Source organism: Enhydra lutris, unplaced genomic scaffold, assembly GCF_002288905.1.
Source record: "Enhydra lutris kenyoni isolate GAN:26980312 unplaced genomic scaffold, ASM228890v2 scaffoldscaffold38, whole genome shotgun sequence".
Classification (NCBI taxonomy): Eukaryota; Metazoa; Chordata; class Mammalia; order Carnivora; family Mustelidae; genus Enhydra; species Enhydra lutris.
Genome location: NW_019154122.1, coordinates 343,854 through 358,385, shown reverse-complemented (window position 1 = coordinate 358,385; position 14,532 = coordinate 343,854). Strand labels below are relative to the sequence as shown.

At 46.1% G+C, this 14,532-nt stretch overlaps 1 protein-coding gene across 3 annotated transcripts in view; it reads left to right on the top strand.

Annotated features, from left to right (window-relative positions):
* Nucleotides 1-4,432: 4,432 nt before the first annotated feature.
* LOC111154780 (dehydrodolichyl diphosphate synthase subunit) overlaps nucleotides 4,433-14,532 on the top strand; it is a 31,270-nt gene continuing 21,170 nt past the window's right edge. For 2 of the 3 annotated variants that reach the window (XM_022514688.1, XM_022514686.1), the window contains exons 1-5: nucleotides 4,433-4,519; nucleotides 5,031-5,146; nucleotides 7,013-7,129; nucleotides 10,214-10,356; nucleotides 13,936-14,052. In XM_022514688.1, coding sequence (XP_022370396.1) covers nucleotides 5,084-5,146; nucleotides 7,013-7,129; nucleotides 10,214-10,356; nucleotides 13,936-14,052 — 440 coding nt within the window. In that variant the 5' untranslated portion in view covers nucleotides 4,433-4,519; nucleotides 5,031-5,083. Of the gene's footprint in view, nucleotides 4,536-5,030; nucleotides 5,147-7,012; nucleotides 7,130-10,213; nucleotides 10,357-13,935; nucleotides 14,053-14,532 lie in introns of all 3 variants that reach the window. The other variant, XM_022514687.1, reaches the window with a different exon arrangement.

Genomic DNA, 14,532 nt, shown 5'->3' with positions numbered 1-14,532 from the left:
GCTACAGTGGGTGGGGGCAATTCTTTTGCGATCAGGAAGTTTTGAGGAGGAGGCAGCAATCGGCAGAGTGGAGAAAGTGGGGGCAGGGCAGGTAGGGGGCAGCTGGCTCTGCCGTGCATCTCAGGCCGGGGTCCACAGCATCACCCCCTCTTCCCTCTTGGCGCAGGGTAGGGGGGAAGGGGTGAGGCCAATGAACTCCAACCGTGTTCTCTCCAGAGGCTTTCGAGGGTTTTGGAGAAAATCCCTCCCTGTGTGCTTTATCTGAATGTCCACCCCCGGATCTCCAGCTTTGGAACGTGGCCCGGAGAGGGAAATGGTTTTCCTTTTGAAGAAGGAGATGTAATAGTAATTTTTTCCCATGCCAGAATGTAGAGATTAAGCATGAGACCAGATTGATGGGCCCAACCCACGAACCACTACATTCTGTGGGCGGGAGTCTCTCGGGGGTAAGGCAGGGTTTTTCCACATCTTGTCTTGTAACCCACTGTTGGGATATAGGGTGCCGAGGACTGTCTCAAGCAGTGGGTTGTGACAGTAGCCACAGGATGGTTGGGGGAATGGCCACAGACCTACTGTTCCTAAGCTGACTCCCACCCCATTCCGGGCCAATAGAATTTTATTTATTTGCTCCCATGGATAAGCGCACCTTGGGCCCCACTTTCTCCAGGATGCCAACTGCACTAGCTGTGTGCGAATGACGTATCTTGTGCATTTTAACTTTGTTTTCGTAATATAAATATTCTGGTTTTGTATTTTTGTGTATTTTAATCTTAAGGCCCTCATTCCTGCACTGTGTTCTCAGGTACATGAGCGATCTCAGGGATAAGTCGGCAGCAGCTCCGGGTCTACACAGCAGGAATGTTTGCTGTTTGAGCACCAGGGCGAACATCTAGTTGGAGTGCATAGCCTATTGAACTACCTCAGTTTTGGCAATTAGAGCTGGCTTTTCTGCCATAGTGTTCTCTTGAAACCCCTCTACCTTCAGTGATCCGTGGGAGACTAGGTTTTAACTCCGTTTCCCCATGACTTGACCTCCTGCTGGAAGATTGGAAATTGGTCTGAACAGGAAAAGATGGTCCAGGAAGTAGTATTAGGAGAGGCTGCACCAGCTGAAAGGTGCCGAGGGGAAGCCCAGATTAGTTGTCTATACATGTAATAAGGGATTCCTGTTCCAGATTTCTAACCCCAGGGCACAGGACTCACTTTACATACCAGATCCATCCTCCACTGGATTGGGGCTAGGCCTACCATGCACAACAGGGTGTATGTGTGTGAGTGTGTGTGTGCACGTGCGTGTTTTAAAATGAGTTGGTAAGGTTGGGTTTAAGAATAATAACTCTGGACCCATCTTGAGCTGCCCAGGGATGGGTGTGTGAAGCAAAGGCTAAATTTCTTAACCTTTATAAATTCTGGGCTTTTCTTGTTGGCTTGCAGAGAGTCCATAAGCCATGGCTTCTTTGAGGTGCCCAGAGCCAGTGCCATGCCCTGCTGTAGCAGTGATTAGTATCGTGGTAGCTAAAGGAGAAAAGGTTTTATTTACATGCTGTGAGATCACCACAAACCTACCTCACTGTTGAAATGGGGCAAATGCAATAGAACGCATTGGGTGATGTGTGTCTGATCCTGGGTTCTTGTCTCCCCTGCTCATTGCCCCCCCTAGTTACCTTATTTGTCTGGGTTTCGTAGGACTTCACTAATAGCAGATTGGGTGATTGCTAGGTGGCCTGGTTTGTGTAAATAGACTGTTGGTCTTCTCCATGTTCTTTTGGGGTTTTATTGTTTACAAACTTCTCTTTGTATTGAGAAAAATAGCCAAAGCATCTTTGACAAAAGTTCTGCACCAGGAAAAGAATCTGGAACACTGCTTGGTGACCCTCTGGAAGCGTTGTGGTCTTAAACCAGCCTTTCTTTTGTGTTCCTTCCCCTATTTCCTGTTTTGGGCCAGATCTTCTGTCCTAAAAACCTGACTCCTACCCTGCCCCTCATTTATCTCCCCTCCCCGCAAAAGCCCCCACATATACACATTTCCATCTGGTAGAAGCGAAGAACACTTCCTCCCTTGTTCCCAATCTCCTGTGCCAAAACCATTCCTTGATGTGATTCATATTAATATGCTTATATTTGGTTGGAATAAACCTACTTGAATCTCCAGTCTTGGGGTAGAGAGCAGCAGAAGCAATGAAGGGTGGGGGCCTTCCATATAGAAAGTAGGGTTGGGAGACCAAGAAAGGGAAGATGAATGTATATCCAAGTCACTCAGGAACTTTTATGCAGGTGTAAGAAACTTATGTCAAAGCGGCCACAAGATTGTTTAATAGGAGACGGACGAATGTAACTCCATGTTTACTGCTAGAAACCAAAGCTTTGTGTGAAATCTTGAATTTTGAATTTATTGGGGGGGTGGTAGGAAAGCTGTCCCTATCTGTACTTTCCCTGATTCCCTCCCCTCCTTTCTGAACTGCAGGAGACTGAGCCCCCTGGGGCTTTAGTGACTCCATCTCTGGGGAGTGTTTATTTGATGGTTGATTTTGCTGTGCCACATAATTCCTTTCCCACTTGCTATTGTTTTGTAACACACATGCTGACCCTTTTCCCTTCTCTCTTTACCCTGGGAAAATACAATGAATAAATAAAAACTTATTGGTACTGAAACCGTCCTCTTTTTGGGTCTTTAGGCTGTTTTTTCTTCTATAATTCCTACCTTCTTGGACTGGGACTCAGAAGTCAGGGAAGAACCATTACATTTCCTGTTCAGCCATTTTGTTAAAAATGAATCTTGAAAATTCAGTCCTCTTAGCACCTCATTACAGTGGAGTTTTGTTTCTAGTTAAGGCCTCTTGTCCTGTTCCTTGGAAGCTGCCACATTCAAGAGGGGATTAGGAGCATGGCATGCATAAGAATGGGGTTGCCTGTGCCACTGGCTGGGATGAAAGGATGGGGCCATGGCTTGGGGCATGAGACCCTAATACTTTCTCCCCTGCTCCTCAAAGCCTTTTACAAATCTTAATTAATTAGCCCCCTGCAGCACCCCAGGGAGGGAAATACGTGAAACTAGGGAAATTGAGGCCAGAGGAAGTAACACTGATTAACTATACAAAAATGTTAACATTTTCTTTGAGGCCAAGTGTGGTAGCTTTCTAATGAACATTGTATTTTAAAACATCTAGTTGTTCCCCCCCCCCCACTTCCCCAACAAGGGAGGGGATTTTTTAAAAAAATTGATTGGAGGCGTGCCATCTAGTACACAAAGTGCACAGAAATGGCAGGACAGGGGTAAGAATTTTCATACATGCATTCCAGAAACTTCATACCAAAAGTCAAAACTGACCACGGAAGCAGCTGAAAGCAAACTGCAGGGCTTCAGTAAATGGTCTTCCTGCAAATTTGATCTAATCAGCTAGGCTGAAACTTAATTCTCAGGATGCAAAGCAGGAAGCATGGAAAAGCTTGAGACTATTCATGGGTGGGTTACTCATCTCTAGGGCTTTCTTTGATCACGTGTGTTAAGAGTAACCCTTTCACGTGACATGATGAACTGAGAGCTACCAGTGCAAGAACTCTTCCTGGCCTTGTTTCCTTGATGAGACTACAAAGTGAGAAACTACAAGAAGTTTCTTTAGAAATTGAAAGTGGTTTTTTTGTTTGTTTGTTTGTTTTTGTTTTTTTTGAGAAAATTGAACTCTTTAGTTTCTTTTGTGAGTCCCTCAAGTTCTTGCAACAGTTTCCTTAAAGGTTACAGAGCTTAATGCCTTTGATTTTTCGATCAGGGTTAATTGATGGCCTTTCATTCGTCATTCTTAGAGCTCTTCCCAGCCTCAACCCCATTTTGAGTTGCTCTGGGCAGGTCCTGAATCTGAAAAGCCTAAAATATAAGTGCTTTAAATCACAAGATGCATTGATAGTAAGTGCGTCTGTGAGACAGACTAGGGCTAGGAAGTTACCAAACAATTAAATCCACTAAATAAAACTGCAACATGTAAATACAGAATTTAAGACTTGAACCAGGACTCCAACGCCCACTTCTCAGGACTTCCAGCAAGCAGCCCCATTTCTTAACAGTCCTAACCTGCCACCAGCTGCTGATGAGCCCTTGCGCTTCGGGCATGGGGATCCCCGAATTCTTGCCCTGTGGGGCAGCCTGCCGGACGCCTCTGATCTGGTTCTACAGACCTCCCTGCTTCCCCAGGTGATCTGGATCCCGCCTTTCCCGGCCGAGTCCCCGCCACTTGGCCCGTATCCCGCTCCCCCGCCCCCTCGGTCTCGTGAGCGCGGCGCTCGGTCTTTCGCCTGGTCTCCACCTCTGCACCTCTCTCCCTCCATCCTCCTCTCGGATCCCCGGAGTGCGAATTTCGCCCGCAACGCTAGCACCGCCCCTCCTCCCAGCCCGCAGGCGCAGGGCGGAGCCCCGCCCATTGGTTGACAGAGGGGGCGTGTTCCAGCGCCCAACGATGACGTGTTCTTCCAGCGCCACGTCTTGAGGCAGTGGAGCAGTTGGAAGGCGCCGGGCGGTTCGGAGCAGGTGCTGGATTCAAGCGGTGGGCGAGAGGCGAGACTGCTGGGCGGGGAGGCGGCTGTGGGAGAAACAGAGGGGACAGTGGAAGAGATGAGTGAGGGAATAAATAATTTGGAGAATATTGAGATTGGAGGTGACGGAGGCGACACCTGAAAGGATTAGTGTATTGGTGCGCGGAATGGGAAACGGTCTCGGGGAAGATGGAGAAGAAAGAAACCGGGGAAGGATCAGGAAGTAGGCACTACGATGTGGCAGGAAGCGGACTGGGATGTTCAAGAACAGTCAGTGCAGATGCCGAGGAAGAGGGGATAGCAGCAAGGTCCACCAAGCCAAAACCAAGGAAAGGCCTCTGCCCCAAAGGTCTCATTGGCTTATAAACTCTGGGTGGTGAAGAATTACAGACCAGGGTCTTTGGATCCTAAACCTAGCCACTTTCCACAGTCCAGATAAATATCTGCAAAGTCATCCAAAGCAGTTTGCAAGCTCTGGTGATTTATTATCTTTCTTGTTTATCCAGGGTTACCTGTCTGGTGTCTTCTTGTTCTGGGCTCATCTGCCAGGGCAGGAGCTATGTCATGGATCAAGGAAGGAGAGCTGTCACTTTGGGAACGGTTCTGTGCCAACATCATAAAGGTGAGTACCACTTGTCCTCCTGGTTAGTTGGGTAATCTTGTGTCAAAACCTGTTATTAAAATTGAGTAACACATGACGTTAAGTGGAATTTAATAATGGAGCCAATGAGTGTTTGAATTGCAAAGTAACTTCCAGGTCTACATCTGGCAGATTATTGTCCTAACGTTCACACTTTTAGGAACCCCAGGACCTCCCAATATCATTGAGTAACCTAGACCGTTAGGTCTTCCTTATAGGGAGCTGAAATTTGTTAACTTGGAACTTTAATCTACTTTTCCTTGCACTGTTCTCTGGATTTAGATAGAATAATCATTCCTTGATGTTGCAGTAGAGCGTAACGGTTAGGAGTGTGGACTCTAGAGACAAACAAAATGGAAGTCTTAGTCTATCATCTACTAACCATGTTATTTCATATGGTTGTTTTGAGGATGAGATGAAACACAGACTGAAAACAGCAGTGTCTAGCAGTTTTTAATGACTGCTGTTATTGGGGCTGTTTTCAGCTGTTTGAAGACTACGGTCATTCTATTTCCTACACCCCTTACCCAGATTTTGCCTCCGCTTTTCTCTGGGGAATCACAACAATGTTATATTTTCTGCCTATAACAGGTTTGAGATTGAAGCCAGTCAGCCTGGTTTTGTCTTTCAGCAATCTGTCAGGCAGTGTGTAGCAGTGAACTTATGAGTCAGCAAGCCTTGTACCCCATCCCCCCACCGCACATTCATACACAAATGCCAAGTGATCTCTGGCAGGCGGGGAAACAGAAAGCATCTTCCTGGGGAACCACTGCAGTCACATGTTAGGAAGAATAAGCTGCATGACTTGACTGGAATTTTTCTTTTTTTAAGACTACACGTGGAGAGGGGCGCCTGGGTGGCTCAGTGGGTTAAGCCTCTGCCTTCGGTTCAGGTCATGATCTCAGGGACCTGGGATCGAGACCCATATCGGGCTCTCTGCTTAGCGGGGAGCCTGCTTCCCCTTTTCTCTCTCTGCCTGCCTCTACCTACTTGTGATCTCTCTCTCTCTATCAAATAAATAAATAAATAAATAAATAAATCTTTAAAAAAAAACAAAAAAAAGACGTGGAGGACAAAAGCTGAAAATGTTGGAGAGGTGTGGGGAAACTAGTGGTGAGGCCCTTCAGTGAGGGAAATTAGGCTAAGGAGTGCATTTTTGCTGTGATGGACAACAAAAGGTTACTCTAAGCCATATAAAACATTTTATTGGGTCCCCAAACTGTCTTATTTGTTCGCTTTGAAATGGCTCCTGACATTTACATTTTGATGAAAATCCCAGTGTTCGGCTTCTCATGTGTGATTAGGGAAGCAACAACATTGACCCCCCTTTTGTGGTCGGATAGAGTAGCTTCTTCTTATCTGTGGAGGATACCCTTACCACTGGGCCGTAGCCATCAATATCGTTCCTGTGCCTTCCAGGTGGAGACATGAAACCAAAGTGGTGGTCAAGTGCGTATGGTTAAAAGATGAACTCTGGAAGCATACAGACCTCAGTTTGAATAACCATTGGACTTTTCTTAGCTGTGTGACTTGTGCAAGTCACTTGACCTCTCTGAGCCTATTTTTTCACCAGTGAAATGAAGCTAATACTATTTACTTTATAGGTTTATACAAAGGAAAAACTGAGATGAAGTATAAAAAGCCTCATATAATACTTGGCATGTAGTAAGTGCTCAATATAAATGAATTTATATAAATAGGTAAAAGTGCTTAATACCAATTTATTGAGCCAGCAGCTCAAAATATACCCAGTTCCTTCCTCATGGGGGCTCTTATCATCTAAGTCAAGCCTTTCAGCCAGGGGTTTAGTGTCTCCCTGAGTGCATTATTTGTCTTCTTATTTCACAGGCGGGCCCAATGCCCAAACACATTGCCTTTATAATGGATGGTAACCGTCGCTATGCCAGGAAGTGCCAGGTAGAGCGGCAGGAAGGCCACTCACAGGGCTTCAACAAGCTGGCCGAGGTGAGTGTGGGCGGCAGAACCCAGTGGGAATAGTGTGTGGAGAATTGGACAATAGCTACAGAATCAGGCCCTGAGTTTACTATGGAGAGGATATATATATATATATTTTTTTTTAACAGCTGTTTGTCTGTTGTTTGCTTGCCTGCTTAGGTCTCATATCAACATGAACAGAAATTAAGTTATATAGTGAATCATCACAGAAAATTAGAAATAAGAACAAAATTGACTTCTCTTACCACCTCAGTAAACCGGCAGTTTATCGTTTTCTGTGCATCACCCCAGTCCTTGTAATATGTTCTAACATGACTTAATATTTGTGAAATTACACGTGTATTTTTAGTAACCTTATTTTGTGGGGTATTTTGGCAAGTCCTTTTCCAAGGTTGATATGTAGCTTTTGTAACTATGTGTTTTAATGCCTATAGAATATTTTATTACCAGGATCTGATGTAATTTGTTTAGCTGCTCCACTATTATCTGATCTTATAAATAGTTCCATTTTAGAATAAATTCTTGGATGTAACATTTCTGGAGCAAAGGTAGGGTGACTGCCTATCCCGGTTTGACTGAGGCCTTTTAGTGCTTAAACTGGGAAGAGTGCCAGACAGCCTGGGTCATCACTGGAAACAAAGGCCAAGGGGATTTTATGCTTTTAATGCATGTTGCAAATTGGAAAACATTAAATTTAACTATAAGAACAGGATGTGGTCTGTCGTTGTGAAGCTGACTTTAAGAAGGATGGAAATTCGGTCTGGACAGCCTTCAGCTTCCCAGCACAAGAACATGGCCTGATGCCAGGGCAGTGATACTTTTTGCCTTGAGTGAGTGGTTGTGGGACTCAGTTGAACACCCTGAGGAGGTCTTTAGGTTTGTTGATCCCAGCTTCTCTTTTGTGACTAAGTAAAAGGCAGTTTGGCCCAGTGCTTGGGAGCTTAAGCTCTGGAATCACTCAGAACTTGTGGGCACCCCTGCTCTACCACTTCCCGACTCTGTGACCTACAGCAAGTTAGACAGCTTCTCTTTGCCTCCGTTTCTTCATCAGTAAAATGAGGACAATAATAATCTCTACTTTCGGAGATTATGTAAGGATGAAATAAGATGGCACTATGAAGAGTGTGTGGCAACGGTTTTGGCATAAAGTGCTCAAAAAGTTGGCGTTGTTACCATTCGCCGCTATAATGACTGGTCGGTGGTAGGTTCCGCCCCAGCTGTGCCTGTCATCTGTGGAGCCTGAGTCTGTTGAAGTGTCAGGTTCTCACTGGTAGTTTTCCCCAGGTGCCAATGAACTGGGTTGTGTGTATGTCTGTTAAGGGATTAGAAAGGCAGCTCGCTTCAGCCTTGTTTCTTTAGGTTCAGTTCTGATTGAATGTCTTCTGTTCCTTACCCTTAACCTCCAGGCTCCCTATCTCAACACTGTTAGTCTCAGCTCTAGTTAGTTCTCTGCCTTTAGTGGTTCTGGGTTAGAGCACCCCCAAAGGACTGGGTTTGTTTGTTTGTTTATTTATTTATTTATTGAAAAGATTTTATTTATTTATTTGACAGACAGAGATCACAAGTAGGCAGAGAGGCAGGCAGAGAGAGAGGAGGAAGCAGGCTCCCTGCTGAGCAGAGAGCCCGATGCAGGGCTTGATCCCAGGACCCTGGGATCATGACCCGAGCCGAAGAGGCTTTAACCCACTGAGCAACCCAGGTGCCCCAAGGACTGGGTTTAAATATGAGTTTCACTTCTCTTTTCAATGAGGTATAATTTCATACGGTGAAATGCACATTTTTCTGCATTTTGTTTTGACCGTTGCATTTACCTGTCTAATCCATACCCCTGTCAAGATATAGAACATTTCCATCTCTCCAGAAAGTTCCCTTATGCCCCTCCTCTCCCAGTCAAACCCTGTCCCACCTCCTCTTCCCCTCTTGAGGCAACCACTATTCTGATTTCTATCACTAGAGGTTAGTTTTTGCTGTTCTAGAACCTTATATAATGGATTCATACAGTGGAGTCATAGCCTTCTGACACATTTCTTCCACTGTCCAAGCCTCAGTTTTTCTCCTCTATAGAGTAGACATGAAGTCAGCAGCGCCATTCTCAAGAGGTTTTTCAGAGAATGGAATGAAATAATGTATGTGAAAACCCTTTCTAGATTTAATGCTACACAGCTGTGTACTCGATGCCTTTATTCTTTTTTTTTTTTTTTAAGATTTTATTTATTTATTTGACAGAGATCACAAGTAGGCAGAGAGGCAGGCAGAGAGAGAGGAAGGGAAGCAGGCTCCCTGCTGAGCAGAGAGCCCGATGAGGAACTCGATCCCAGGACCCTGGGATCATGACCTGAGCCGAAGGCAGCGGCTCAACCCACTGAGCCACCCAGGCGCCCCTCGATTGCCTTTATTCTTATAACTCATCAGCCTCTCAATCTAACAAGAAAAATGAGCTTATGTCGAGAGTAATAATTCCTTGTGTGTGGGTTTGTTTGTTTGTTTGTTTGTTTAGATTTTATTTATTTATTAGAGAGAGGGGGAGAATGATCAGGGGGGCAGGGAGCAGAGGAAGAGGGACAAGCAGACTCCTCACTGATGTGGTGCCTGACGTGGGGCTCATTCCCAGGACTCTAAAATCATGACCTGAGCTGAGGTCAGATGCTTAACTGACTGAGCCACCCAGGTGCCCCTAATACCTTGTGTTTTATATTGTCCTTCAGCCACCTTGCGAGTGATGGACGGTGCTCCTGTTTTACAGATAAGGAGAGTTAGGCGCATAGAAGTTAAATGATTTGCCTACCCTCACACAGCAAGTGCACGTTGGAGTTGGGGACTGGAACCCAGATCTTGACTCTTGTCGGTAAAGAGTTCTTTCTAATAAACCACAGTTTACTCATTAAGTTCACATTTTTCAGTTTCTCAAGTGGTGGCTTTCTGCTTACTTGGTTTGTTATTCTGACAGAAACACTGGGGTTATCCTAGCTTTACCTGGTTTGGGGAGGAGAAAAGTCTGCCTCTCACCTCCAGTGCGGAGTGGGAGCGGAGGCATCCCTTAATTTGCCTCCCTGCTCTTCCTCGTACCCTAGCTCCTTGCCTTCTCCCTCTCAGACCCTGCGCTGGTGTTTGAACCTGGGCATCCTAGAGGTGACGGTCTACGCATTCAGCATTGAGAACTTCAAACGCTCCAAGAGTGAGGTAGACGGGCTAATGGATCTGGCCCGTCAGAAGTTCCGCCGCTTGATGGAAGAACAGTAAGATTTTATGGGAGTGGGGAGTGTGCTTGGACACTATAACCCTCACCCCTCTTATCTCAGGCTTATTTAAGGAACTCTAAAGCCTTTTAATGTTAGATCTCTGATGGCATCAATGTAAGCTAGTTTCCCCCCCCCTTTTTTTTTAAGTAGATGTTTATCTGATGATATAGAGATATTTCACAGAATTCAAGGACAAGTATAACCAGCCTCAAGCAAAACTGAAACCAGGAATTGAAATCCATTAGATAGGGCCTCTTTCTACTCTCTGTAGTCCGCCTTTCACTGCTTCACGAGAGCAGACCAGAATGAACTAAAGCCCTTAATGAATAGCCCACTTTACATTTCTACCCCACAACCAATAAACTATGATCACGGGGGTAGCATCAGAGAAATGTTGGAAAAGACCTTTTCTGCCATGTAATCATCCTAAAACATTACCATGCTGCCCTATATATTCTCTTGGAAGGGACAGAATGATGTGTATGAGGCCTTTATGGGGAAGACTCAGTACTGTTCTTAGCTGTCACTAAGTTTAAACTAACTTAGGGAGCAAGGCTGGAAAGGGAAAAAGAGGAAGTTTGATGGAGATGATTTGCTTCCAAGTGTGGAAACCTCCCCAGCCAGGACTGCTCCAGTCTTCATTACAACCCTTTTCTGCCCAGCTCTTCCCTGTACCAGGACCCAGGGGGATGAGAGAACAGAGAGCCTAGGGCATTCGTGGAGCTGGGCCTAGAACAATTTTGTCATTTCTTTCTTTCTTTTTTTTTTTTTTAAGATTTTTATTTTATTTATTTATTTGACAGAGAGAGAGAGAGAGGGATCACAAGTAGGCAGAGAGGCAGAGGGAGAGGGGGAGGCAGGCTCCTTGCTGAGCAGAGAGCCCGATTCGGGGCTCGATCTCAGGACCCTGAGATCATGACCTGAGCCGAAGGCAGAGGATTAACCCACTGAGCCACCCAGGTGGCCCAGTTTTGTCATTTCTGTTCCAGGGTGGGTTTTGGGTTGGGGAAGGTAGCTAGGATTCTCTCTGTCCATAATAGGATAATGAGATTTGGCCACAGACCTAGCTTCCTGGTCCCCAGCAGAGCCCGTGTGGCTCAGAGTTCCCCCCGCAAGGGCTGGGTTTGGAGGCATTCGGGGCACTTCCCAGGTATTCGAATTCTTCTGTACGTCACATGTACAGAAATTTTTCTGATCCGACCTTTTTAAAGTGCTTATACTGTGTGCCAGGCCCTAAGCCTGGCATGTATTTTCATTTAATATTCACATTATCCTGTGAGAAAGAGATTATTATTACCCCAGTTGTAGAGAGGAGGAAAGTGAAAACCAAAGAAGTTTAGGTGTGTCTCCTGGATCACACAGCTATCAGACAGGCAGAGGCAAGACAGATAAGACCTTTCCAACTCTAGAGCTGAGGTGTTGTCTGCTACTCTGCTCCGAAAGACAGGAGGTAATCTTACAGTTCCTGAGAGATCAACATGCATGGCAGTAGAGGTGCCTCTGAGATTGCTCTGATCAGTCAGTAGGAGAGAAAATGGTCTTAAGTTCTAAAGTCCTGGACAGAACAAGAAGAAATGTTTTCAGTGGTTTTCCAGCAATGTGCAGTAGAACCTCAGAGTTCTGAGGAGTGGGTGTGCAAAGAAGCCAGAGGGAAGGGGGCACAGGGTGCTGGTTGGCATTTATCTATTTTATATATTAGGCTTCTGGTTTTTTGGTGTCTTTTTTGTTTGTTTTTTTTAAGATTTCATTTGTTTATTTAACAGAATGAGGAAGAACACAAGCAGGGGGAGTGGCAGGCAGAGGAAGAGGGAGAAGCAGGCTCTCAGCTGAGCAGGGAGCCCTATGCAGGGCTCGATCTCAGGGCACTGAGATCATGACCGGAGCTGAAGGCAGGCACTTAACTAGCTGAGCCACCCAGGCACCCCTGGGCTTCTTTTTAAAGTGTGACTTAAAGAATGAGTTCTTTAATGAGTTCACGGGACTAGTTCAGTTTCATCAGTTGGGAGACAGCCCTAGTGGATAGAAGCACAAGGCATGCCCATGGTATGGAAACCTCCCCTGCCAGCTCATGGCAGAACCAGGTTGGGAACCCGGGTCTCCTGGCTCCTTGCCAGGGCTTTTGCCTCTCCTTTCCTGTAGACCTCACTCAAGTAACCTGACTGTTGTCTGAGAGTAAGCACTTTCAGGTACATTCTCTCCCTCAACACAGGCCACTGTGGAGAGTATGACAGGGATGGTTATTACCCCAGTTCACAGGGTATGGGAAACTGAGGCTGAGAGAGGCTGTTATACAAGGTCATCCAGTAAGGGCTGCCTCTAGGATTTGAATCTAGCTCTTTTCATTCTGGTTTTGCCTTGATCCCGAGTATTCATTTGTCTACTATAGCAGCTTCGGTGGATTCATGAAAACAGGTGGCTAGATCTTGCTTCACTCTGGAAACAGAGTGATGTGGGTTATGGAGTGGACCCGCTGTGGATGCGGCCTTGCACTCTGGACCAGGGATCTCAAGGACCTGCCCGCCTACAGAATCTTCTTGTTATTAAGTTCCCATTTAACAAACACTTGTCATTCAGTTTTTCCATAGTGACCCCAGGTGAGGGGAGCTGGTTGGGTAACTGAATTCATGCCCACTGTGCAGAGTTTGGGAATAACTGTATGGAGGCAGCGAGATGCCATGATCCAAGAGGACAGGCCCAGGAACCAGGCTCCCTAGGTTCATGTTCAGCTTTCCACTCACCACCTGTCTGATGTTGAGTAAATTGCCTAGCCTCCCTGTGCCTCAGTTTCCTCGTCTGTAAAAGAGGAATGATAATATTGTCTCCCTTAAAGACTGGTGTAAGGATAGGACGTACTGATGCGTGTAAAGCACTTAGACCAGTGTCTGGCACTTAGTAAACATAAAATTAATCTGAGGGGGTGCCTGGGTGGCTCAATGGGCTGGGCCTCTGCCTTCGGCTTGGGCCGTGGTCTCAGGGTCCTGGGATCGGCCCCCGCGTCAGGCTCTCTGCTCAGCGGGGAGCCTGCTTCCCTCTCTCTCTCTGCTGCTTTGCCTACTTGTGATCTCTCTCTCTCTCCGTTGGGTGGATAAATAAAATCTAAAAAATAAATAAAATAAAATAAATCTGAGATGTTGCTGTTATTAACATCTTTTACCAGAAGGTACGGAAGTAACGAACAGTATAGCTTCTGCCCTTCAGTTTACTCCCTTGTCAGAACGGGACAGGATATATAAAACGTAACTTGCTGAGAAGGACACATGAAGCAGTGTGATGTGTGGTAAAGAATTTGGGTTCAGGTTCTTAAATCAGGCAGACCTGGCTTTCAGTTCTGATACTGCCCTTAATGGCCAGCTGACCTTGGGCCGTGTCTGCCTGCCTGTCTGAGTGTCCATCTCCTGCAGTAGAATGGGGAATGTGGCAGACTCGGGTCAGAGTCATTGAGGGGATGCGGTGACACTGTGCACCCGGGACAGTGCCCGACACACAGGGCAGCACTTAGGAACTGGGAGTTGAGTGTAAGCAGTTCTCTAGGTCCACGGGCTCTCTGTCCCAACCCTGCCTCCTTTTCCTGATCAGGGAGAAACTGCAGAAGCATGGGGTGTGTATCCGGGTCCTGGGCGATCTGCATTTGTTGCCCTTGGATCTCCAGGAGCTGATTGCACAGGCGGTGCAGGCCACCAAGAACTATAACAAGTAAGTGTTCCCATTTCCCCGGAGCATCCCAGAGTGGTCTCTGACTCCCTTTTAGCTTCAGGGAGACATGCTGGGCTTTCTTGGTACGCATTTGGTACAAGAGGCCAGGAGGGGTTGGGGATGCTTAGAGGCCTCTTCCATTTGCAGGGCAGGCCAGAGATGATTCTTACTGCCTCATCAAATGTGTGCGAACATACACATACAGTGTTTCATCCTCTTCCTCCTCTATGCGCCTACCCTCCATGATACATATATATACATAGGTTACATATGCACATATATGTAATAGTTTTTTACTTGACGGGCTAGGGTGGAAATGAGCATTATAGGGTGGATAAGCTATGGATGTGGCCTTGAGCTCTGGATCAGAGTTCTCTAGGACCTGTCTGATACCCTGTATTATAATATATTCTGTTTCCGTCTATGGTATATCTCTGTCTCTGAAGGCAGATCCTTCAAGAAAATCTTTCTCTGTCCCAC